This window comes from Colius striatus, chromosome 9 (assembly GCF_028858725.1).
Source record: "Colius striatus isolate bColStr4 chromosome 9, bColStr4.1.hap1, whole genome shotgun sequence".
Taxonomy (NCBI): Eukaryota; Metazoa; Chordata; class Aves; order Coliiformes; family Coliidae; genus Colius; species Colius striatus.
In genome coordinates, this window is record NC_084767.1 from 23,978,951 (window position 1) to 24,002,115 (window position 23,165).

Genomic DNA, 23,165 nt, shown 5'->3' on the forward strand with positions numbered 1-23,165 from the left:
CTTTGTTTCATTTTTGACCCTGCTAATATCTGAACAGGAACATCCAGTTTGTGCCCTCACCCGATAACTTGGATCTTCTTCACATCTTTATAGATGCTCAGGCTGTTTCCAGTGTAACTGGTGAAACCTCCAGCTACATCCACAGCATTGCTTTCCATGTTGGCAGTGTTAATCCAAGTCCTTGCTGCAGGCTGAAATCTCAGGCACAGCATAATTACATTTAAGATTAAAAGGGAAAAAAAATGTCAGGATAACTTTTGGGCCTTTGCTGGGATTGCTTGAGTCTGATGTTAGCAGCAAGACTTCCATTTCATCGTTGTGAAAACGGTGTGGAAAAAACTCAATGTTTTACTGAGAACTAGATGGGACAATCCTAGAATAGGGCAGCTGGTCCACCCCCTGCCTCAAGACAAGATGACTATGGCCTATGCTGTGTTTAAGCACTTTGCAAAGGCTTCCGCCTCCACCAGTCATGACTGAGGAGTCTTTAAGATATTGCAACAGAGGGTATTTGAACATGTGAGTTCCAGCCCAGCCTTCTGAGATAGGTTAGGGAACAGTCTCCAGAGTGAAGGGGTAGAAAGCTGACTGTTGTGATCCAGTCATCTACACCATCATCCAGACTAAAGCTCCGTAACAGTCACATGAATGTTAGAACGTTAGGGAAAATATCATTCCACCTAATAAATGTGACTCCACAAACTTTGTTCTCAAGTCTTCCGTGACGGTGATTTTCTAATTGCAACAGATGTCAGAGCATCATTGTTTGTGATAATTAATTTGGAATGGTTATTTTCTTTAAGCAAGGCCATTGGGGCCATTCCAAATGAGATGTGGTCATGCCGTAACATAATTAAACAGTTGTATTAATAGATAAAACTCACAGCTATCCCTCTCGCATCACATACAGAAATAGCAGTGGCATTGTACATTCCTTCCCTGTCCTGCTTATTCTGCTCTAGCATGATGGGGATAAGAGGTCTTTGTAAATCTGCCAAGAAGCTGAAGGAAGAAGGAATGCCATCCCAGCCCTAAGAGATCTCATGACTTGTAGATGATCGCAGGGGGATGGTGGGAGAGGCAGAGGCACCCGTGAAATTGCCTCTGCCAGCAGCAAAGGCTTCCTTTGGGTCAGCAGCAATACATTTGCAGTTGTTTTGTTTGTTGGAGCTGCCCTGCTTTAGCTATGTTCCTGTAAATAGGGTTGCCGTGCCCTTTTTGCCTGCAGCTTGGAGATGGGCTGGAGCTGCTGGTGGATACTCCCAGTCTGACTGCACCTGGCTTTTGGAATCTCCTCCATCTTGGCCGGGTGCTTGGGATGATCCTATTGATATTGATTTTAGCTCAATGGGAGCCAAAATACCTATCGGAGACATCCATGGAGTGAGGAGCAAAGCTGGAGGTGATGCCACTCCCTAAGCATGATTGCAGCAGCTTATCCCAATCAGCCTGAGAGATGTTGCCTGAAAGACTCTGTCTCCCCTTCTCTGAGGCTGTGAGTGCACCGTGCCATGCTGCAGTTGACCTGACATGGCGATCCACTGCAGAATACTGCTTGTGAGAGATGGAAGTAGTGTGATGTGTCCTCCTTCTGCATCCACCAGAGCCATTTAACCATCTGTTTTGGTCAGCTGCCTGCCTGTACCTACCTGCAGGGTGGTAAGAGCCTTGTGTAGGTACATCTTTCCTCTGCAGCACTTGAGGCAGCTGTTTGGCAAATTAGGTATTGCTATATTCAGAGAAATTGTTAGTTTTTTCACTTTGTTTTGGCCAAGCAGGGCCCTACTGCATGTGAAGATGCCAGAATGAAAATGAGGAGGGGGGAGTGAGAGTGTTGACTGGTTTCACAGGAGTGACTTTCGCTGTCTTTAAAAGTGACTGAATATCTTCCATCAGTTTTGTTGAGCTCTGATTATGGGTTTGCTTTCAGTTATCAAAAAAAAATAACCACTGAAAAAATACATCTGGAGAATGTCCAGGCCACTTGTCCTATGTATCAGTTCACAGCTCTTAAAAAAGATTACCAAGAACAGCAAAGATAACAGATCATGTGAATATCATTCTTAAAAGAGTAGCCCTGCATCTAAAAGTCATGTTTCTGTTAAAGAACCTATCCCAGAAATCCTGTTCTTTTATCATCTGACAAGATTGAAAATCAGAAATCAAGCCCAAGCTCCATCCCTACCCAGTTTCCCAGAAGAAACTTTGCTTGTAACATGTCTCTCTCCTATTTTTCTGCCCAGGAGAAGCCTCCAGCTTGTAAGAAACATGTAACTTGTCCTTTGAATCCCTGTTTTTAGCTTCCACTCAATGCATATGTGGTCACTTCAGGCTCTCATGAGTTTTGTACAACACCAATGGTATCTGTGCTGGTGGCTCTGGATTTGGATTTTTTTTCTTTTGTGTGAGTTGATCAGATATGGGAGCCTTTATTCATAATTGGATGATGGGGAAAGAGCTATGGGCAAGTGGTTTTAATTGTCCTTTTCAAGGCAGAGGATTGCTGCAGCTGGTAGTTGTGAGATGAGAATTGCTACTAACTTCAGCAAAGTGCTTTGCAAGAGGTAAAAAAAAAATAGTCTTTCTTTGATGGCATATACACTAGTGAGCTGGGGGAGGAGAGTTTCCCTAAAGAGACACAGTTTGCAGACCAACATTTATTCTGTGGATACGAACCTGAGATTGTTCCTGCATGGTGTTTTTGTGGCTAAACCAGCACTGTTCAGGGGTATTGATGCTGCTGAGAACTTGCGTTTTTCACAACTTAATTGCATAGGAGACCACATCTTAATGATTTTATACAGCGTCCTTATCCTTTTGAAGAAGAAAACATTCAGATCTGGGCAGTGTAAACCCCAGTGTTGGAGCTCCTGGTGTGACTGTAGGACAGGCCTTGGAACAGGGGCTCATTGTGATGTTAATTAGTGTCTATTGACTGCTCTGAACAGCGGAGTACCCAGGGGCTCTCAAATATGCTTACATAAGGAGCAATCCAACCGACGTCTGGCTCCTGCCAATAAACTAATTGCTTCTGCTGGGACAGCCACTCTGCTGTGAAAAGGAGATAAAAAACCATTTCTGGCATTCTTGATATCCAAGCTCAACATTGCAGCTGTAATTGTCACCTTTTCCACAAAAAGATTCATCCAAGTTTGGATTTAAAATTCTTTTCTGGCTCTGCTGATAGAGTTCAGTCTAATCTTTGTTTCAAGTCAGTTACCAGAGTGGATAATTCCCTGCACCCGTGGGCAAGCACAGTGTCTTAGCAGCCAGCAGGCAACTCCTGCCAGGCAGAATAATTTTTCTTTTGAGTCTTGACATATTCCTCCCTGTTTCAATACCTGTTGAGGGGGGGAAAGTATGCTTAGTATTGATATTTGCTCTGTTGAAGATGAGAAACAGGTTTATTTTAATATCCAAGGTCCAGGGGATTCCTGCTTATACACACAGGGAGTGTTCTCCTGAGCAAGAGAACAGCTTTGGTAGTTGGATTATTACAATATATAATCCTTTGGGTATGTGACGTGTTTTACCATTGTTCTTAAAATCCTGTCAAACCATCTTTTCCTGCAAACTGTAAATGAGGGGAACACTGTGTCTTAATTAAGCTGTTTGCTACAAGCAAAGCTCAGCCTCCCAAATAGCTGTGGAAGCAGAGAGCAAATGCAGGAGGCCAGTCTCCAGTGTGGCTGTACTGGTGGGGGAAAGTCAGATGCTCCTGAGTTTTTCCCTTGCAAAGCTCTTGGCAGAGGGGAAATTGATTTAATGAGATCAGACATAGAAGAAAGAGCTGGGGAGCAAGCTGCCGGGGAGCAGAAGGAGGCGGTGGGGCAGGACCCACGGTGACAGAGCTGGTTCCCTCCAGGTGTGCAGGCACAGCTTCCCCCAGGGATGCTCAGACCCCCTCCCAAATCCCAAGGCCTGCCTTCCCCAGGGAAGCGTGTGAAGGTTTTCTTTGATTCGCACAGCCCACACAAAGCGGGAGGGTAAACATCTCCCTTAGCTCCAGCCAGGCAGACCAGGTCTGGCGCTGCCTGCAGCCCTGGGCAGGACCCCGGGGAAAGGCAGGGCTGCCCGTCCGGGTGACTGGGAGGCCCCGCAGCCGATAGGCATCGCGCCAGCCCTGCTCACCACCCATCTCCTCAGGCAGGCTCACCCAGCAGACCAGCTGTGGAGCTGCCAGGAGCCGGCTGGGCTGCCCACAGCTCTGCCTCTGCCTGTTTATTTGGGCAGCCACGGAGGTGGGGCTGAGCTCTTCCCCCTCAGTCAGCATTCCAGGATACGGGAGAGCGAGTGCTAGAGGTAGTGAGTAACGGGACCAGCTTCAGCCCTCACTGGGATAAGATGGGGAGGAAGCTGGATCTCTCCAAGCTAACCGATGAAGAGGCCAAGCATGTTTGGGAAGTCGTTCAACGGGACTTTGATCTGCGGAAGAAAGAGGAGGAACGTCTGGAGTGAGTATCTGTTGGGTGGTCTGTGCAGCTGGGTGCACAGGTCCCTGTATGTCCTGTTGCAGGATTAAAGCAAAGCATTGAGACTGCAGGTGAGGAGGAACAGCCAGGACTTGAGTGTTAAAATTAAACAGGGTGGTTAATAGATTACGTTCTCAGCGGCAAGGTGACGCATTCAAGCTGCAAAGGTGCAAGCTGGCGCTGTGCCATTGACGGTAATGCAGATCAGTGTTACTGCCATGGTTTATGGCGATAAATATCTGGCCCCCTCTCAGGAAATGCCTTTCTGAGCCAGACATGCTGGCGTGGCTCTCACAGGGAGACCTTACCTTGGAGCAAAGGAAGGGATTTGGCTCCCTTGCTTTTGTTTCATGTGACGGTTCTCGTGTTTTTAGGAGAGGAGAGGTTTTCAGTGATTTAGTGAGTCACAGGAGTCCACAGACTCCTGAAGGATTCTGTAAAAATACCTGAGAGGAGTAGTAAACCTACTGTAGTAGCCTTAAATATGCTGTGCAAGGGACTGTGCTGTCCTGGGAAAGTTTTAGAGGGACACAGATTGGGAAAAGGTTGAAAATCACTGGAGCATCAAAGAGACATACAAATTCTCATAAGCAGGGCATTTGACAAAAGTGCTGTTTAAAAAATGTTCAGTCAGATTAAATTACATTTTGAACATGATAGATCATGGGTGTTTAGGGATTGTTTGTTAACTGCATCAGGCATTGAACTTGATAATTTCTTAACTTTATTTCAAGAAGCTGCAGCTTTCAGGATCTGGCCAAGCTCTCGTTATTACCCCAGCAGAATGACCTGTGCTTTCCATCCAGGTTTGGGCTGTGCTGCACTCCTGTTGAGCCCTCATACCCTCTCAGCTCTGAATTCTGTGAGCCAGGGATGGTGCCAATGACACAGCAATGCCTAGGGACCAGGAGCTCATTGGTTCCTCTGTCAGATTCAGAGAGCAAGGTGAAGGGTGAGAGTGATCCTTCTTCATTTGGGATAGCTGCATCTGAGCTGACAAAGCATCCCCCAAAAGCTTGTTGTCATGGCTTTCCATGCAAGGTTGTGTGGGAGCCTCTCCGTTTACACCATTAGCCATGAGAAGTGCTCAGTCACAGATTTTTAAACCTCCTGATTAATTTTTTGTGTAGGAAAACCCAACCTGTGTAGGAGGCAGGGGTAATTCAGTATCATCGTCTACCATCTTCCACTGCTGGTAGCTCTGAAGTGCAGGATAGAGAGCAGACAAGTGTATTTAAAAAATTATCACTCTGGAAAGGGTGCATGTCTTCCTTGTGACAGATCTGAGCTCTGCCTGAGGGAAGGAGCTGGGAATCAACATTGCTGTACCCTGCAGCAGTAGGTGAGATGAATTTCTTATTTATCTGACCTTGGCGCCAGACTGGCTTATCAGCATCCAAGAGGCTCCCAAATGGGAGGTATAGGACAGGGGGAAGGTCTCAGGATGCATCTACCTGTCTGCTGTGTCCTGTCCTAAGCAGCATTCCTTCTGTCCCAGCAGTATATGGCTTGCTCTTTCATGTTGTGGTTTAATCCTGCTCTGCAGAGGGCTGGCATTGACCCAATGGTGCCTGAGCTGCCTCTCTCCAGAGGCTCAGCTAAGGCTGAGATATTTCTATAATACCTGGCATAGAACAGACGACGAGTCTGAAAAGTGCCACTCTCCTGCATGCAAAGAGCTGCTGGAACATTTTCTGCCTGGTACAAGCTGGGACATGATGTGTCATTATGAGAGACTCTGCAGCCATTCACCCTGCTCCCTGTACTCTGACCATCCCCACTTGCCTTTCTATTCACCGGGCTTGTCTTAACCTGCAAAACTTGAAGAAATTCCCCAACCTCCCCAACTTAGTATTTTTCTTCCCTTTCTGCTGCTTCTCTGCATTTTGTTTTTGGCAGAAGCTATTCACCAACAATGGACAAAAGACTTCAGCTGGACAGAAACTGCACAACCATGTGAGAGTAAAGCTTGGCTCAAGAAATTAAATAATGGCCAGGACTCTCCCTGCTTCCTTCCACGTACATCCCCTCCAGCAATCCCTTTTTTGGGGAGATGGCTCCCTGCATCTCAGCTGGACTGGCCCGCCTGCCATTTGGCATCCCACCATTGCTGAGCACTCATGGCCGTGAACAGAGTGGAGAGAGGGCTGGTTAAAGCTCCTGCTCGCAAGAGGAGACGGGAGATATGCAGTTCATGCGGGTTTTAAACTGGTTTGGCTGAGACGCGTCCTTACTTTGGCAGGTCTCATGGGCAAGGGAGGGGAGGCAAAGGGATCCAACCGGTCTCTGAGAACCAGAAAAAGCAGTCCAGTGAAAGATGGGATCCCGCTGAAAACAGCCTTAACACCTGAGTGGAAAAGGAGTGCTGAGCCCAACCCAAGGGTTTCCTATTTGGGTGAGGAGGGGAGGGGGCATGTTTTCGGTAGCCACGTAAAAATTTACTGCTGAACATTTGTACAAGTTGTTTGAAACAGCACTAGCGTAACTGAATATAAAAACTAGGTGCCCGGCTCAGGCTTTGCACTGGTTTTGACAGGTCTCAGCTCCTTGGCTAATGCAAGCTGGTATTGCTCCCCTGTAGCAGCAATCACAGCCTGGCATGCTGACAGCAAGCTGTCGAGAAAACCCTCCCCCCGGAAAAGACAAAAGAGCTGATCTCTATTGTGCAAACTGATTTGGTTAACCAGAGATTAGTTCGGTTTACATTCATGTCGTTCCCACCACCAGTCACACAACTGCTCCTGTGGACCTCCCTGCAGTGTGCTGCCATGCTGACACAGCTGCTACCACAATCACCCCAGCATCAGCCCATCTTCCAGATGGCTGGGGGGCACCAGGAGCATTACCAGAAGCGTTGCGGTCCACACTGTGCTCCTGAACCAGCCTCCAGACCTGACTGCTTGACTTTTTTGTCCCAGGCTGACTTCTGCTCTGGAAAATGCAGCTTCCTAACCCTGCCTAGACAGAAAACAACCATCTAGGACCTTCCCTACAAGTCAAACACTGCCTCTCAGCCATAGCCCCAAAGGCAAACATGCCTGAAGCAGTGTGTGGTGCAGTGAACAAACAGAAAACCTTCAGGTGTCACACTGGGCCCCCATCAGCTCAGCAGGCACTTTAGCTGGCCCTGTCTGTTGCTGCGGTTTTGGCCTCACACAGGCACCTTCTTGCATGGGGACTTGCTTGAGCAGATGGGTCTGGATAGTGAAGGAAACTTGCAGTGATTAACTGCAAGGAGAAGGTGTTCTTGGAAAATGCTCATGTTGGCCAGGCTTTCATGGGGCCATCATGAGCATCTCTTGCTGTTCTCCTCCAAACAGCTAGGACCTTGTTGCATGTCACTTCTGCACTGCACTGTCACTTCTCCACTGAATTTAGCACCAAAAGACTTGATCGAAAGCCTTTAAAATCCTTTTTAATCTCAAGATTGCTTTTTTCTTTAAACTGAGAATTCCAGAAACCTTTAAATCCCCAGCTGGACTTATTGTTTTGAGCTGGGATGCAGCCAGAGACTTCAAGAAGAGCTGAAATTCTTGGGATTTATGACATGAAGCAAACAGGAACAGTTTTGGCGAAATCATCTTTAACGTTAAATTTAATAGTGGCAAATTCTAACATATATAACCTGCCCTGAGTCTGGAGTGCACTTCTTTGTTCAGCTTATTTAACTCGTGATATATTATTTCTTTATTAGATTTGCCCTACAGCATTTTCCACAGGCAGCGAGACTCGGGATGTTTTCTGGAAAATCCTTCCTGAAGTAACTGAAGCATGACAGTGTTTGCCACGTGAAAGTTCACAGTGACATGCTAATAAAAACATGCTCGTCTGTTTTGGAATGTTTTCTGCAGGGACCTGAAATGCAAAATCGACCAGGAGAGCAGCAAGAGAGAGTTCCTGACCAATCAGTCCCATCTCAATGAAACGCACTGTGTCCACTGCCTCCAGCCCTTTAAGTTCCTGCTGAACAGCAAGCGGCAGTGCCTGGACTGCCAGTTCTACACCTGCAAGAACTGCAGCCGCTACAACAAGAAGGAGCAAGGCTGGGTCTGTGATCCCTGCCGCCTCTCCAGGTACTGCTTCTGCAGTGGGGAGAAAGGGGCAAGGCAAACCTTGGGGCTGAAGCTCAAGAAAAGTCACCTAAACTCAGCATCCCTTTATGCTGTTTAGAAGCCAGAGGAGGTTTAGGTTGGATATTAGGAAAAAATCTCTTCACCAAAATGGTTGTCAAGCCCTGGAACAGACTGCCCGGGACATGGCAGAGTCCCCATCCCTGTAGGGATTCCAAAGCCATGTAGCTGTGGGGCTGACAGACGTGATTTAGTAGTGGCCATGGCAGTGCTATGTTAACAAGTGGATTTGACGATCTTAAAGGTCTATTCCAACCCAAGTGATTGACTGTGTGATTCTATGTTGGTTAGCAAACAGGCTGTGATTTTGTTAAGAGGCACTCTCTGTGTGAGGGTCTGGTCACCAGGAGCGTGGCTGGATTGGCTCACCTGTGTATGCATCCTCTCTTTGGGCAGGATTGTGAAGATTGGTTCCCTGGAGTGGTACTACGAGCATGTGCGATCCCGATTCAAGAGGTTTGGAAGTGCCAAAGTGCTGCAGTCCCTCTACGGCAGACTGCAGCCAGGTCAGGGGGTGAGCTCTGCATTTCTAGGTGAGGAGGGGTGCCCACATTCCTCCTGCCCTGCCATGCATGGGGCGTTTGTGTATGGGATGCCTCAAGGGAGGACCATCAGCATTGATGCAGTTCTAAGGTCCATTCAAAACATCTTGGGGAGGAAACAGAGGTTCAGATATGTGCATTCACACTAAGAGTGGCAGAGCAGATGTTCTTGGTGGATTTTCTTTTCCTCTGTTAAGGTTTTTTTATCACAGACTTGAGAATATCTCTTGCTTAGTTTTAAAAGTCTCATGTCATGCAGTTTGTAAGTACATAATAGTACTGCAGCTCTTGTTTTTCTTTCTTTTAGCTCTTTTTGTCACAGAGGAGAACTTGTGAAATTGGCTCATGTTTAATCCGCAGGTCCAAAACACCCAGCTGGCTGGATAAAGCTAGCACTCATTTTTTTCCCATGATCTAACAATTTTTACAGCCAATCTGACAATGCTGTGACACTGACAAAACTGTGCCAGAATTAGTGAGTTACCTAGCACCACAGCTATTCCCTTCAGAGCTTTGTGTATCTCTATTACTTCTTACATTGGTCCGATAGCACATAAATCACAGAACGGTGATTTGTCACAGAATGGTGGGGATTGGAAGGAACCTGTAGAGATCATCTAGTCTGACCCTATGCTAAAGCAGGTTCACCTTGATCAGGCCGAAACCTGAAACCTGGAAATTTATGCTGAAAGCTGTTGTTAATACACTCTGATTTACTGGTTAGCTGATAGCCGCCACTCATACAGCTCCTGCAACTGCTTTGCATTTGAAAACTAATGTGACTTTTATTCCCATCTTGAGGATCCACAGAAAAGTTTGTGCAAATGCCATAGACATGAGCTGATTCAGCTGGTCCAGTCATTCTTTTATCCACTCAGGGCAGAAGTATCAGTAAGAGCATGGAGGGTAGTGGCATTGAATATAAAATTAATGAACTGAGAGACAATTTATTCAGTGTTCAGTCTGAAAATGCATCAGAACACACAGAAAAGAGAATTTGAGACAAAAACAAGACAAGCATCAGGATAACAGTGCTTTGGGCTTCTTTAAATTGAGATTTGGATGTCTTGTTCAAAAAGAGATTATTTTTGTTATCACTTTATTAACACCAGTGAATTTACTTGACCCTTGAGCAAGCAAGAATATCCTCCTGAAACATATCTCTAGTTGCAGGAAGTGCAGCAGAGTGATGTGAGACCATTGCATTTTGCCTGGCCATCTGTTGCTGTCTGTGCCTTCCTCCACTGCTGTGCTCCCAGGAGTGTTGCATCAGCACATGGAAATGATGGCTATAAGCTCTTTGACTTTTAAAAGTCAAGTCCTGACTCCAAGTGCTTGTTTTGTTCTCTCTAAAGAGCCTTTTTGATGATTGTTTCTTGTGATAACTAGAGAATGAGAATGCCGGTAAATCATAGCTCTGTGAAGTGCCTGGAGAAAACACGCTTATTTATTTCTCCTACCATTTTTCTTTTCGTGTAGGTCTTCATGACAGAGTTTACAGCCTGCCAGACATTAACAGTAAGTAGAGAATTGCAGCATGGACTTTGCAGTTCAAGAGGGATTTCCAATGTCTTTTCCTCTTCACACCCTCTGGCTATGGGTGTTCCAGCATGGTGTTTTGTTGTGATTCGATATGGCTGGAGAAGGAGGACATCTCTCCATAGCAGTGGAGGTGGGCTGTACTGCTTATCTCTTGCACTTCAGGACACCTGGGTCTCCAAGGGTAGAGTCAGATACAACAGGGCTTTCAGTTACATGCCAAACTTGAAGCTTGTAAGTACTCATCATCTACATTAAACCATTAAAGTTGGCCATATTCCTAGGGAATCCACAGAATTTGGGACTTCAGGTTGCATTCTTTAAGAGCTCTTGGAGGAAAGATTCACATCACCTTGCCATTTGACATAGGAAGGAGTATTTTGCCTACCTTGACTTTGGACTTGGTCTGGCATTTCTGACATTCCTGATATACTGCTGGGCTTGGCAGTGATCTGGGTACAGAGATCGGGGCCCAGGAAGGAATGAGTCACTGATAGACAGCAGAGCTGGCTTGTGGGAAGCAGGAATAGCAGAAGCAGAGCCCTGATGGGCTGAGCTGTTATGCCTTCAAACACTGGAGTCACCGAGATGGACCTCAGGGTGCTCTTTGTGGTAAAGATGCCCATCATCTTTCTGTATTGGTTACTTCCATGCTTGTCATGGTGCACAGCTGGAAGGGGAAGCAATGAGAGGCCAGACAAGCTTTCCCAAGGTCAAGTGCTAAGTGTGGGTATCTGCAGTGCTGCCTGGGAATTGCACTCTAAAGAGTTTCTACTCTACAGACCTTAGACTGTGGTCATTGTGTGGCAGCTGCAGCACTGGGGCTACCTTGAGGTTATGCTGTCCATTTCTCATCCTTTGTTCCCCTTCCTATTACTTGTGCAACCTGCTGGCCATGGTGTAGTATGCAAAAAAAAAAAAAGGAAAAAAAAAAGAAGGTAGGAGGTAGTTCTGATCTGAATCTTTTCACTCCATATAAGAAGCATGGCCTCCCTGGTGCATTGGTGTGACCACCACAATTGGGACTTACCTCCTCCAGGAATGGGTTACAGGAGGTGCCCATAAACGATGTGCCATTGTCTCCCCTCCAGGTGAGTGCCAGCTGCTTACCAGTGCTGACATTAGGGACAACAGTGATGATGACGACATCCTTCATGGAGCTGAAGCAGAGTGCTACAGCAGAGTAAGCATTCTGGGGCCCCTCTGCCAGACTCTGTTCCCTAGGCTGCTACTAGCCTGCCTCAGGTGGTGGCAGTGGTGCTGGAATTCTGTGCCATGGTTGAAACTGGGCCTTTCTCTGTCTTCCTTCTCTGAGATAAGCCTCTCTCCCAGTTTGGCTAGAAACAACTAAGTCAGTAGAAGACCCACCCCTGACACTAAGAATGTCCCCAATTATTGTAGAAGTCCCTACTCCTAACCATGTAATGAAAAAACACCTGTTTTTTTCACTGAAGAAGAGGTACCTGGTAGAGTAGCAAAGTATAGATGGGTTCATTAATATATCAAGTTATCTCCTGAGTTTTTCTGAGACTCTGTCTACCATGCAGCAGGAATGAAATCTGCCAGTGTGTTTGAAATGCTGGTACAATTACATACCGTTGTTACATACATGCCATCTCTGCCTGCAGCTATGGGTATGCACTGCATTTCACACACTTGAGACTTCATTTTGATCTGCTTTGAAGTCTTTAAGGCTTTTTCAAGCTGCCCCAGGGAGAGGGGAGGTATCCCAAATATCCAGTGAGATATGCCCACAGCATACTTTCTCTGAAGATGGGGAGAAGCTTCAGGATTCAAAAGCATCTCCTGGATCTCTCTCTGAGCTGTAACCTGGCTCAACTTACCCATAGTGCCTTTACAAACCATGAGAGAACTTCTCACTGTCTGCCAATAGCCACAGCCCTGAGCCAGAGACTTTGGGAATCAGGAACCCACTCTTCCTTGACTCCAGCATAAGCATGTGTTGTCCTATGTATCTGACTCCCTGCTGCAGGACATCACACCCAAAATTTCTCTGCAAAAAGCAAGAGCCTTGCTTTGGGCTGTGCAAACTCAGGCAAACTAAGCAGATAAGGGCCTTCCCCTTTCATCAAGGTCACCTCTGGTTTATGCTGAAATTCCCTTTCTTGCACTTCCTATGCTGACTAAGATGCGCAAGACAAAGCGCCTGCTGTCTGTCCATCCCTTTGATTTTGAACTGGACTCGGAGTACTCTGCTCAGTCTCGACGCCAGTCTGTGCAGCTCTCTCCAGCAGCCAGCAGCCCGGATGCTTTCCAGGTACTGGGAGAGGGCTGGAGGGGTTCCTTTCCTCTCTTCCTCCTACTCTCTGCTACATCTGCTACCTCCTCCTTCGGCTATCAAAACCTCCTTCAGCTGGTGTTGAGGCAATGGTGCCAGTCCTTGCTCCTTACACCCCTGCTTGATGTCTCTTCTGCCATTTGAAGTCCTTTGCCTCTGGCTGAGTCAGGAGTAAGACATGTGACTGAAGCAAGGATGAGTGGTAAGATAAGATAGCAAGAGGTTCTCTGGCTTTTTTCCTGCAGATTTATTTGCTCCCTGCAGACAAGGTTTTTCTTGTGTTATCCCAAGACTATGGGACACCTTAGTTTCCACTGAGTTTTTGGAGGTTCAATACTGAAGGGCTGAAATGAAACCAGACTCTTCTCCCATCATCCCATACAGTTCAGGGCTGGTTTTGCCATGTGATGGCATTCGGGAGGCAGCTGGCCAGCAGCTTTGTGAAGCACAAAACCTTTGTTAGACTGAGAAGGCTAATCCCACTGAGCCAGTGTGATTGCGATGATGGCACCTGCAGGACAGAAGTCCTCATCAGTCAGAGAGGAGAACGTGGGGATGACAAAAACTACATGAACACTGATTATTTCTGTATAGGAGACTATCTGCATCTTAGTGTCAAGAGCCCCTAATCAGGAGCAGGACCCACAGACTGCTCCAGCATGAACAGCTTCAGTACCCTCATGGCCAAGAAGGCCAATGGCATCCTGGGATGTATTAGAAGGAGTGTGGGCAGTAGGTCGAGAGAGGTTCTCCTGCCCCTCGTGAGACCACATCTGGAACACTGTGTCCAGTTTTGGGCCCCTCAGTTCAAGAAGGACAGGGAGCATCTGGAAAGAGTTCAGAGCAGGGCCATAAAGATTATTAAGGAGTAGAGCATTCTCCCTTATAATGAAAGGCTGAGGGAGCTGGGGATCTCTTTACCTTGGAGGAGACTGAGGGGTGATCTCATTAATGTTTACAAATATGTAAATGGCGGGTGTCAGGAGGATGGAGCCGGGCTCTTCTCAGTCATGTCCAATGACAGGACAAGGGGAAATGGGTAGAAGCTGGAACATAAGAGGTTCCAAAGAAATACAATAATTTCTTCACTGTGAGGGTGAGGGAGCACTGGCACAGGCTGCCCAGATGAGTTGTGGCGTCTCCTTCTCTGGGGACATTCAAAACCCACCTGGACAAGTTCCTGTGGGACCTACTCTAGGTGGTCTTGCTCTGGCAGGGGGGTTGAACTGGATGATCTTTTGAGGTTCCTTCCAGCCCTTAAGATTCTGCGATTCCGTGATTCTGTGATCTACAACCCTTGATCCCATGAAGGGCTGGGGTTCAGCCATCCCCACCTTCCGGCTCTGGGGAGGAAGACAATCAGGGCTTCCCTAGATGTGGCAAAAGGTCTTCCAACCTGAGGTGCTTCAGATTAAGCTTTAAAGGCTGCTCCTGTTTGCCTTTCCTGTCAAAATTTCACTTTTAAAACATTAAACATCCCCTTCTTCTTTCTACTGATGCTGTGATATTTTAAACTTTACTCCTGGGCAGAAGCAGGGGGTGTGTGCAGAGATGTGTAACGAAGGTTTAAAAAAAAAATCTGCAAATTTGGGGGCAAACAAGTAGATTTGTTCTTTCCTAGATTGAGCCTGTCTTTATGCAGCAGAATTCAACATGAAACTAGGGAGGGCCAGCCTCTGTCAAGATCGTTTGAACCAGGTTGCAGATTAATTGAGGGGCAGAAAATTACTATTGTAGAAGAAGTGAAAGGACATGGTGTTTTAAAAGACTGGAGCTTTTTGCAGCTTAGCTGAAGGGACTCTGCCTGGTTCTGAAAATTAACATTGCCCCCTAGCAGTGCTGAGAAGTATTGCTCAGGGTTCATCGGCAAGGTAAGGAAGTCTTTAAACTGAGTTATTACAAAGTGGCATTATAAAACGTTGATCCATACATGTACTGAAGGATGAAGCTGGAAGATGTTAGAGAAGGTCAGGAGGGGCAAGGAGTCCTTGCAAGCAGATGTTCAGCAGCAACCCTTATCTCTCAGTCCTTCCCAGATTTCCCCAACTCAGCCGAAGATGCCTCTGAGGAGTGCAGGATGGCAGACACAGATCTGGTCTTCCACCACATCTTGCAGGAACAGGGGCCAAGTGTGAGCCCTCCGGAGCAGCACTTCAGCACAGAGGTTCGGCTCACCGTCAATTCACAGAGAAGGAGCCTGGAGAGAAATGCAAAACCTGGTAGGTGTCTCTGGCCAGGCTTCTCTTGTATCCTTTTGAGTAAAAGTGGCTGCAAGAATTACACCAAAATGAAAATGTCTTTGATTTTTTCAAATGACCTCAAAGCTACTAAAAGACTTGAGGGTCAAGACAAAATATCCATCTGCAGAAGTGATTTTTCTCATGAAAGAATCGACTGAAGTTATTTAATTGTAATGGGCTGTTCTTGTTCCCACCAAACAGAGGGGTGGTTCTCACAGTGTTCATCCCTTTCACACCTACTGGTCTCATCAAGTGTAGAAACTAGGTACAATCAAACGGACACTACTAGAAACAACAGGATGCATTTGCTCCTACAGGCAGAGACAGGTGAGCTCAGCTCCTTGCCAAAGGATGTTGTTGGTGCAGAATGTGTAGAATTTGAACTTCAGTAAGACTCAACAAGAGCTGAAGGCAAGTGATGGGGGTTGTGAAGTAGCATCCTTGTAGCTGGGCAGGGTGTGCTGGCAGGCCACAGCATCTAGGGGAGACTAGTACCTCTGCAGCCTGAGCTAAACACAGACCAGCACCTGGATAAGGCATAAAAGGCTGTGTCCAAACCTTCACCTGAGCTTCCAAAACATTGGGAAGACAACAGCAGGTTTTGGTTAAGGGCCTGACTGTTTGGGGCATGAGAGAGAAAGGATAATGTTCCTTGTGCCCACCACTATCTTAGCAGAACTGTGTGGGACTCTGCTGAGCTAGGTACTATGTGGCAACAGCATGTAGATCAGCAGCCTGGTCCAACACAGCCATCCTTAACTGTAGTCTGTCTTGCAGAAGCCCAAGGACAGAAAGCACGATCTGGAGAAGTGCCTCATTATTTGCTTTTCTTAAGGATGGGGCCAACATCCAGGAAGAGACTCAAGGGTGTGAATCTCTTGTACCTTTGTGCTGAAGCCTTCCCTCTCTTAAAGGCAGTCCCTGGAATGAGCAGCCGCAGTCACGGTACTCTGCAGATATGGACACCTCCGATGAGGACGTGAAGGGAGTCCAGTTCTTGGCCTACCCTCCCCATCACACAAAATGTGGGAACAGAGCCTCCTTCCAGGAGAATATCAGCCAGTCTGGGAATCAGGTAACAAACAACTGTTGAAACTCTGGTGAGACCAAGTCTGTGGCCAAACATCTCTTGCTATAAACAGTGCTTGTTATCCATGAGGTGCAGGATGGTTCAGAGAAGAGAAGCAGTGATGGCAAGCTGGGGTGCAACCCTGGCAATCTCCCAGCCGAGATGGGTGTGGAGCATGACCAGAAAAGCTGGTTTGCCGCGCAACTGCTGCCACTTAGGCACAGGAGTAGTTTGATGCCTGTGCTACCCATGTGTGGATCCAAGAGGAAGCAGAGTGGGTTCCAGATCTCTGTAGACTCAAGATCCCTCCTCCTCTTCAGCTCAAGAACTTAAGAAGCTGAAGGTGTAGGCAATTTGCATTGCCAGAAAAATATAGTGGGCCTGTGGGATGACCTAGGAGCTGACTCAAATAGGTGTCATATTGCAGCTGTGTGGTACCAGTGGGATGAATGTCTGCCAAGGTGGTTGTGAGATGGAGCAGGACTGAGATCTGGGAAGATGTGTTTAAGGCTCCTTCGTTTATTAAGTTGAAGGAGAACAGACATTTCTCTGCCCTTTTAGAATGCTGCAGAAGTGTGCTGGAGCTCCGTGCTTCCTTGTCTGGGTCCTCCTTCCAGCCTTTCCAATTTTGCTGTCATGACAAAGAGAAAAACGAGCACTGGTTGGTGCTACACCCTGCCCATGCTACTGTCACAGGCTGCCCTTCATTGCTGTTAATTTTCCAGATTATCCATAATTAATCTGTGAGTTACCTACAGTTTTCTGTGTCACCAAAAAGGCTTTCTTCAACTGAATGTGTCAGTGCTTTATGGTCAGATGGAGGTTTGGAGACAGACAGTTAATAAGCATCAAGATATTTTTCTTCCTTTGCAGCGTGTAGTGTTCCTGCCCCAGCAGGACTGGATCAGGACGACCTGTCACATATCTCTCCTGAATGTTAATAATAGGGGGAACAGCCTAGAGAAGGATGTCAAAAAGGCTGTGAACTTGTGTTTTAATTGTCAAGCAAGGACCTACAGTTCCTGATGCCACCTTTGTGAATGGTGGGTGATGAGAATGGTAAAGCATCACTCAGACGTCTTGAGCAGCAAAATGCAGGGTGGTGTTTGGCTACAGATACATGGGGAGATCCAGCTGCCAGTCTTTTCTCACAGCCGGTAATTTTGTGTGTCCTGGACCCCACATTTAGGTAATCGCTGGGGAGATCTGTGACCACAACCATCCTTTGGATCCACTTCATGTGCCTGTGTAGGGAAAGTTTTCCTTTGCCTTTTATTTCTCTCTGCACATGTTTTTATTAGCAAATGCCACTCCTTTTTCAGGAAGAACCCTGGACTGGATGTCCCTAATGAGGCCACAGTACATTAGGCATGAAATGTGTACTGTCTTTTGCAGCGGGGAAATGGGGCCAAAATCCTACCAATATTTCCGATAACTTCATCAGCTGGGCAAGTTCTTGCTTCAGGGTGGTCCAGGGTGTTATGTGCTCCCTCATACCAGCATGAAGGCTGCTGTGGAACCTTGTCACTCTAATGGTTACAAGACATCTTCTCACTCCCAATTTAACCCTATTTCTTCATTAGCTTAAATAGCTCTTCATCCTTCCTGCCCTTTGTGCTGCTGATGTGTTTACAGCTAGCAACCATCCTCCCACAGAGGAGGTCTCCTTGCCAAGCAGAAAGACACCTGGTTCTGTGTTGGACCATTAACTTCAGAACAATGCACACATGCATTGCTGTTGCCATTGGCCTAGGGGAGGCCAGGTACAAGTCCACAGAAGGCAGCAAGAACATTCCAGCTTCAGTACTAGTCAGCTCTGTTGAATTGGCAGAGCTGGAAAAGGTTCAGAAGAGGTTGGTGTCCATCCCCTTGTCCTGAGAGTGAGGAGATGGAGGGGCTGAGGCTGGCAGGAAGGCAGAGATAGTCTAGGAGGGATTTGGAACAGTGAGCAACAGACTGCATTCTCCTGAGCACTGAAGCGGTGGCTCTTGAGTTTCTTACAGGCACTTCCAGGGTATGTCGCATAGCTTCTGGGGCATCCCAGACTCCAATGGGACATCCCAAGGGCCAGTGAGGATGGCTGAGGATGGCTGGTTACCCTGGCATTGGACTTCTCAGAGGCTGTGCACTTTGGTGATTTAGGATGTTAGCCTGTGAGGTGTAGGGTCCAGAAGCATATTTGCTGGCCCCTGTTAACTCTTTATCGAATCCTATAGTCAGGCTTCAGAGGCATTGTTCTTCTGGTAGACACCTTGCTGGCATCTGAAGTTTTCAAGAGGTGGAAAGCTCTGCTCTTTATCCTACATTGCTCTCTTTCCTAAAACTGCCTTAGGTGCAAACTTGTCAAAATATCTTTGATCCCAAAATTGCTTTTGCTTCACTTGTGGAGAGGATACAGTGTTCAGTCCCAAACACAAGAAATGCAACATTTCCAGTAAGAAAAGCAGACTCTGTTCCTTAGCCCTGTGACTCCAGAGCTGAAGGTTCTAGAACATTTTTTTAAAAAGAAAAAAACCCCACACTAATAAAAAAATCTCTTAAACCTCATGAAACATGAAAAGAAATCCTGAACTGGTGCCTGTGCAGATCTTTGCCTTTAGGTTTTTAGAAGCCAGGTAGGAACGGGACCAAGCTGCAAAGAATAGGGCCAATTCACCAAGTTTCTCCCCAAAAGCCATTCTGCTGTGCCTCAAGGGAGCTCAGTGGTTCTGGATTCCCAAAGCTTTGGTGCTTCTGGGTCCTCTTAAAAAAAGAATACTTGGATATTTGAGAGACTGGAGGCAGCACCTCTGCTAGAGTAGCCCTCCCAGCAGCAAGTGATGGTTTCTCCCAACCAATGTCCTCCTTATAAGTTGTGTTTTAAGTTTCTCCACTTGAAATGTTTTAATGCAGAGCACCATTTGCCAGCCCTTGTCCCACAGAGAGAAGTGCAGGGCTGCCCAGCCCCTGACAGGGATGCACCCTAATGAGGTGACCACTAGGCATTAAAACCAGCTTGGGAAGCAGAACAAAAACAAGCTCTTCACCTCCTGTCCTGGTAGCACACGAAGAGCAGACCATGCGTTATGCTCTGACCTCTCCCAGCCTCTGAATTATGGAGACAAGGTAGAGCTGGTGCTCACCATCTCTACCTCCAAAGCTGGTGGCCCATCTCAAACTTCTCATTGACACTTAGAGAGATGTGAGAGTCAGGTCTTAAACAGCACTGAGAAAACACTTAGAGATGGGTTGGATTGCTTCCTACCTGTGGGCTCAATGCTGCTTAAAGCTACATTCAATTTAGGGTGGTAATTATCGTGCTCTGCTCTCTGGAGTGTCAGGTTTTTATATTCATCTTCCCTTAAGCAGATGCAATCTCTCCGAGCTGTTGTGAGGATCTAATTAATTGAACGCTAACAGACACAAAAACTAAGTGAAAGGATAGAAATGTTATAAAAATGAAGCTGAGCCCTCACATCCCTTTGTTCCTGCATTTACTTACTGTATTTGCTGTTCATTCCGCTTTGAATGGGAGGCAGCCACTCAGAACAGCAGTGATGTGGGAGGCAGTCTTATAAACCAGGTGATTTCTCACCATTTTTGTTTTGTTTGTTTGGATCAAAGGAGAAAGACTTCTCTCTCTAATTTTTTTTTTTTTTTTAAGAAAGCAAAACTTCCATTTTTAAAAGAGAAAAAAAAGGTTCCTATAATGTTTTCAGTGATTTAACTACAAAAGTTTGTCTTGGCTCTTAAGTATAGAAAGCAACTTCTCTCCAATTTTCTGGATTTTGTCTTTCTCTTGTCTATATGTCCCTTTTTTAGTTGGAAGAGTAAGGGAGAAAAGAGGGATAAGCATCTTGGTAAATTGATCATGGAGAGGTCATAAAATTTTATGTGTATTGGGGAAAATTTCAGGTCTACTTTTTCTATCAGGGATTTTTCATGGGAAATTCTTATCTCCTTCCCTCTTCCTTTCCAGCACTATGTTGGCAAAGGGGTGATGGGGTAGCAGCTGCTTGAAAAACACTTTAGTAGGACGTGAAAATTGATGTTTGACTTGATTCTGGGGCAGCATGCAAATGATAGTAAGATAGATGACTTTTGTCTGGACACGGTTCTATGTTGACATGCTTTGGTGGGAATTGTGATGTGCTGTGTGCTCAGCATTGCTTTGAATTTTCCAGAGCTGAGGAGAGACTGTGCACCTCCTGGAGCTTGTTAAAGTATCCAGGGCCATTTTTAACAGGCCTTTTGTAATGTCTTTTAACTCAGCCCACAGTGGCAGTGCCTTGCTGCTTGCTTTCTTCTGCTGATCACACTGTTTTCTCACGGCCCTGGCAGTGGTGGCTGGTCTATTCTGTACTTCTTTTCTCCCTCTCTTTCATTTCCTCTAGATTCATGAGCTCAACAAACGCATGTCTGCAATTGAACGCATGCTGAATCGCTTGGAAGAAAAAATCCTGGTGTGCTCTGATGAGGTAACTGGGCAAAACCAGGGGATTCTCTAGAGGGAGAGAGCATGGGCTGTCCTGGTCCTGTCCCCTCATCCTTGGACAGGCTTCTCTGAAACAGCCAGCATTGCAAGGAGAAAGTCAGATAGACAAAACGACTCAGTGTGTTTGATTTTAATCCTCTGATTAAGCCTTGGAGATTCTTCTCTTGTTCAGGTGATGGAATGCCTCAGAAAACTTTGCATGGCAGAAAAGAAATAGACATAAATTTAACTCATTTAGGCTCTCGTGCAAGGTAGTGCCTTCCTTGACTGTTCCCCACAAAGAAAATTGGGTTTCAGGTTGCTACTCTACGAAATACTAATTTCAGCATTGTTAAGTGGGTGTCGGTACATCCACAGAGCTGTGACAGCTCGTCTGAAATCATGGGAGGCTCAATTAGTACATATGAGGAAGTCACCTGGTTATTGTGAATTGGAGATCTGAGTCAAGAGGATTTCTGTATCTCTTCTGAGCTGCTTTTGTCTTACCGTGCCATCAAGCTTGGAAGGAAACAGCTAAATTACATTAAAGCTGGTCAGCAAAGTAGAATCTGTAAGTATTTAGGTCACTTAACATTGGATTTGGAATTTTAATTTTAGGCTACGTACTCTTTTTTTCCTTTATGTGAACCCATGACCATGAGCTGCTCAATCAGCTGATGGCTTGACAGAATGGACAGTGATAATTATACAGAAGTCCCCTAGGTGTCGATGAAACCATGCAATTTAGACTTCTTTTTCTTTTTTTTGGTCTGAAATTCATAATGGAGATGAGCATGTTTGTAACAATTCTGAAATTCTGTCAGTAAATCTGACCAAGGGAGTAGGAGATGTGCAAGTGTGCAGGTTCCCATGCTTTATTCCCATGTCAGAGTAGAGACAACAGGTCTAAACTGCTGCAGGATAGGTTAAAGTTAACTATTAAGCAAAGCTTTCTAGCAGAAAGGATAGCAGAGCCTGGGAAGAGGTTGTCTGGGAGAAAAATTGCCTGCTGCGGATGCCATTATTTAAGGTCATTAAGAACAGCTTAGACAAAAACCCACCAGGTATGAGACAGATAATTGTATTCCTGTGTTAGAACAAGGGACAGTGAGTTCAGTAATTTCTGGAGATTCCTTCCAGCACCTAAGAGTTTAATAGGATTCTTCTCCAGATACCATGAATTGTACCTAATAACAGAGCTGGGTGGAAACACACCATCTATCCTGAAGGGAAATTTGCTGTGTGTTTTCTCATCTCAAATAAGATTACCTAGAGGCTCCAAAAGCTGCCTTAAGGAGCAGCAGTTCACATGGCTGCCTCATTCTGGTGGATATGTCTTCGACTTGCTGTGGGCTCTGCCCTCAGAGCCATCAGCCATACTATGGTTCCTAACAAAAACATGACATTTTTTGATCCCAAACACTCCATGCACATCTTTTAAGAGACAGAGCAGGCTGGAGGGGAAGCAACAAAACAAAGCAAGTTTTGGGAGAGGACAGGTGGGGAATATGAACAGAAGTTCTTTAGATCAAGGGTTTGTATTCCTCAGTGTGGTGCTGGAGCACAGCTCACTGGGCTCTGGTGCTCCCCTGGGCTGTCTGACCGCCCCTTGTGAAAATAGATGTGGAGGGAAGGCTTGAAATCCCCTTTGCCACATCCATCTGTGGTTGCAATCCCTCAAGCTCCTCATGGGCAGTCATGGTGAGTGCCTCTGGACCTAGGCAAACCCCACTGTTTACCACAGGAGACTCTTAACACATCTCCCTTCTTCTGCTCCTTCAGTCTCCTGCCCCAGAGTCCCAGTTTGATCCCAATGCTGAGGAGGAGAAGCTGAAGAGGAAGCTGGAGGAGTTAGCCAGCAACATCAGTGACAAAGAAGTCACTTCTGAGGAAGAGGAGCGTGAAGAAGAGAAAAGAGAAAAGAAACCAGAGACACATTACTCAAGAGATGACATAGCCAGAGATGCTCAAAAGGTAATCCATGTCCTCCCACTCATATCTTTCCAGGCTCCATCTGCAGTTCCTTCTGCTCTGGGTGGTTTATGGCTCGCACTGTGATAATGAAACTCTTTTTGTCCCACATCTCCACCTTGATGCCTTCCAGCGCTGTGTTGTGTCTAACCTAGCTGTGTGCTTTAACAGAGCATCAAGGGATAGGGAAGTGCCAAGGTGTTGGATCTGGACCTTTCTCTTTGTAGATTCTCTCAGTCTCATCCGAGAGCCAAAAGTCAAGTCTCTTTGAGGTCTTGCAGGCTACTGCCTTTTCATGGAGAGGTACATAACCTCCACATCCATTTAGAAGGGTTGTCTCAGGATCTGGGTATTATTATGGAGAAAGGAGTCCTGGGATGGGAGAAGAACTTGATGATGATTTAGTACCAGCAGCCTATGTCAGGCACCTGCTACAGCCTGAAATATCTC

The 23,165-nt window shown here is 46.3% G+C and overlaps 1 protein-coding gene across 3 annotated transcripts in view; it reads left to right on the forward strand.

Annotated features, from left to right (window-relative positions):
• Positions 1-4,180: 4,180 nt before the first annotated feature.
• Positions 4,181-23,165, forward strand: part of MLPH (melanophilin) — a 29,559-nt gene continuing 10,574 nt past the window's right edge. For 2 of the 3 annotated variants that reach the window (XM_062002275.1, XM_062002277.1), the window contains exons 1-9: positions 4,181-4,454; positions 8,324-8,545; positions 8,999-9,135; positions 10,624-10,662; positions 11,775-11,866; positions 12,833-12,961; positions 15,009-15,201; positions 16,137-16,297; positions 22,527-22,718. In XM_062002275.1, coding sequence (XP_061858259.1) covers positions 4,345-4,454; positions 8,324-8,545; positions 8,999-9,135; positions 10,624-10,662; positions 11,775-11,866; positions 12,833-12,961; positions 15,009-15,201; positions 16,137-16,297; positions 22,527-22,718 — 1,275 coding nt within the window. In that variant the 5' untranslated portion in view covers positions 4,181-4,344. The remainder of the gene's footprint in view (positions 4,455-8,323; positions 8,546-8,998; positions 9,136-10,623; positions 10,663-11,774; positions 11,867-12,832; positions 12,962-15,008; positions 15,202-16,136; positions 16,298-22,526; positions 22,719-23,165) is intronic. The other variant, XM_062002276.1, reaches the window with a different exon arrangement.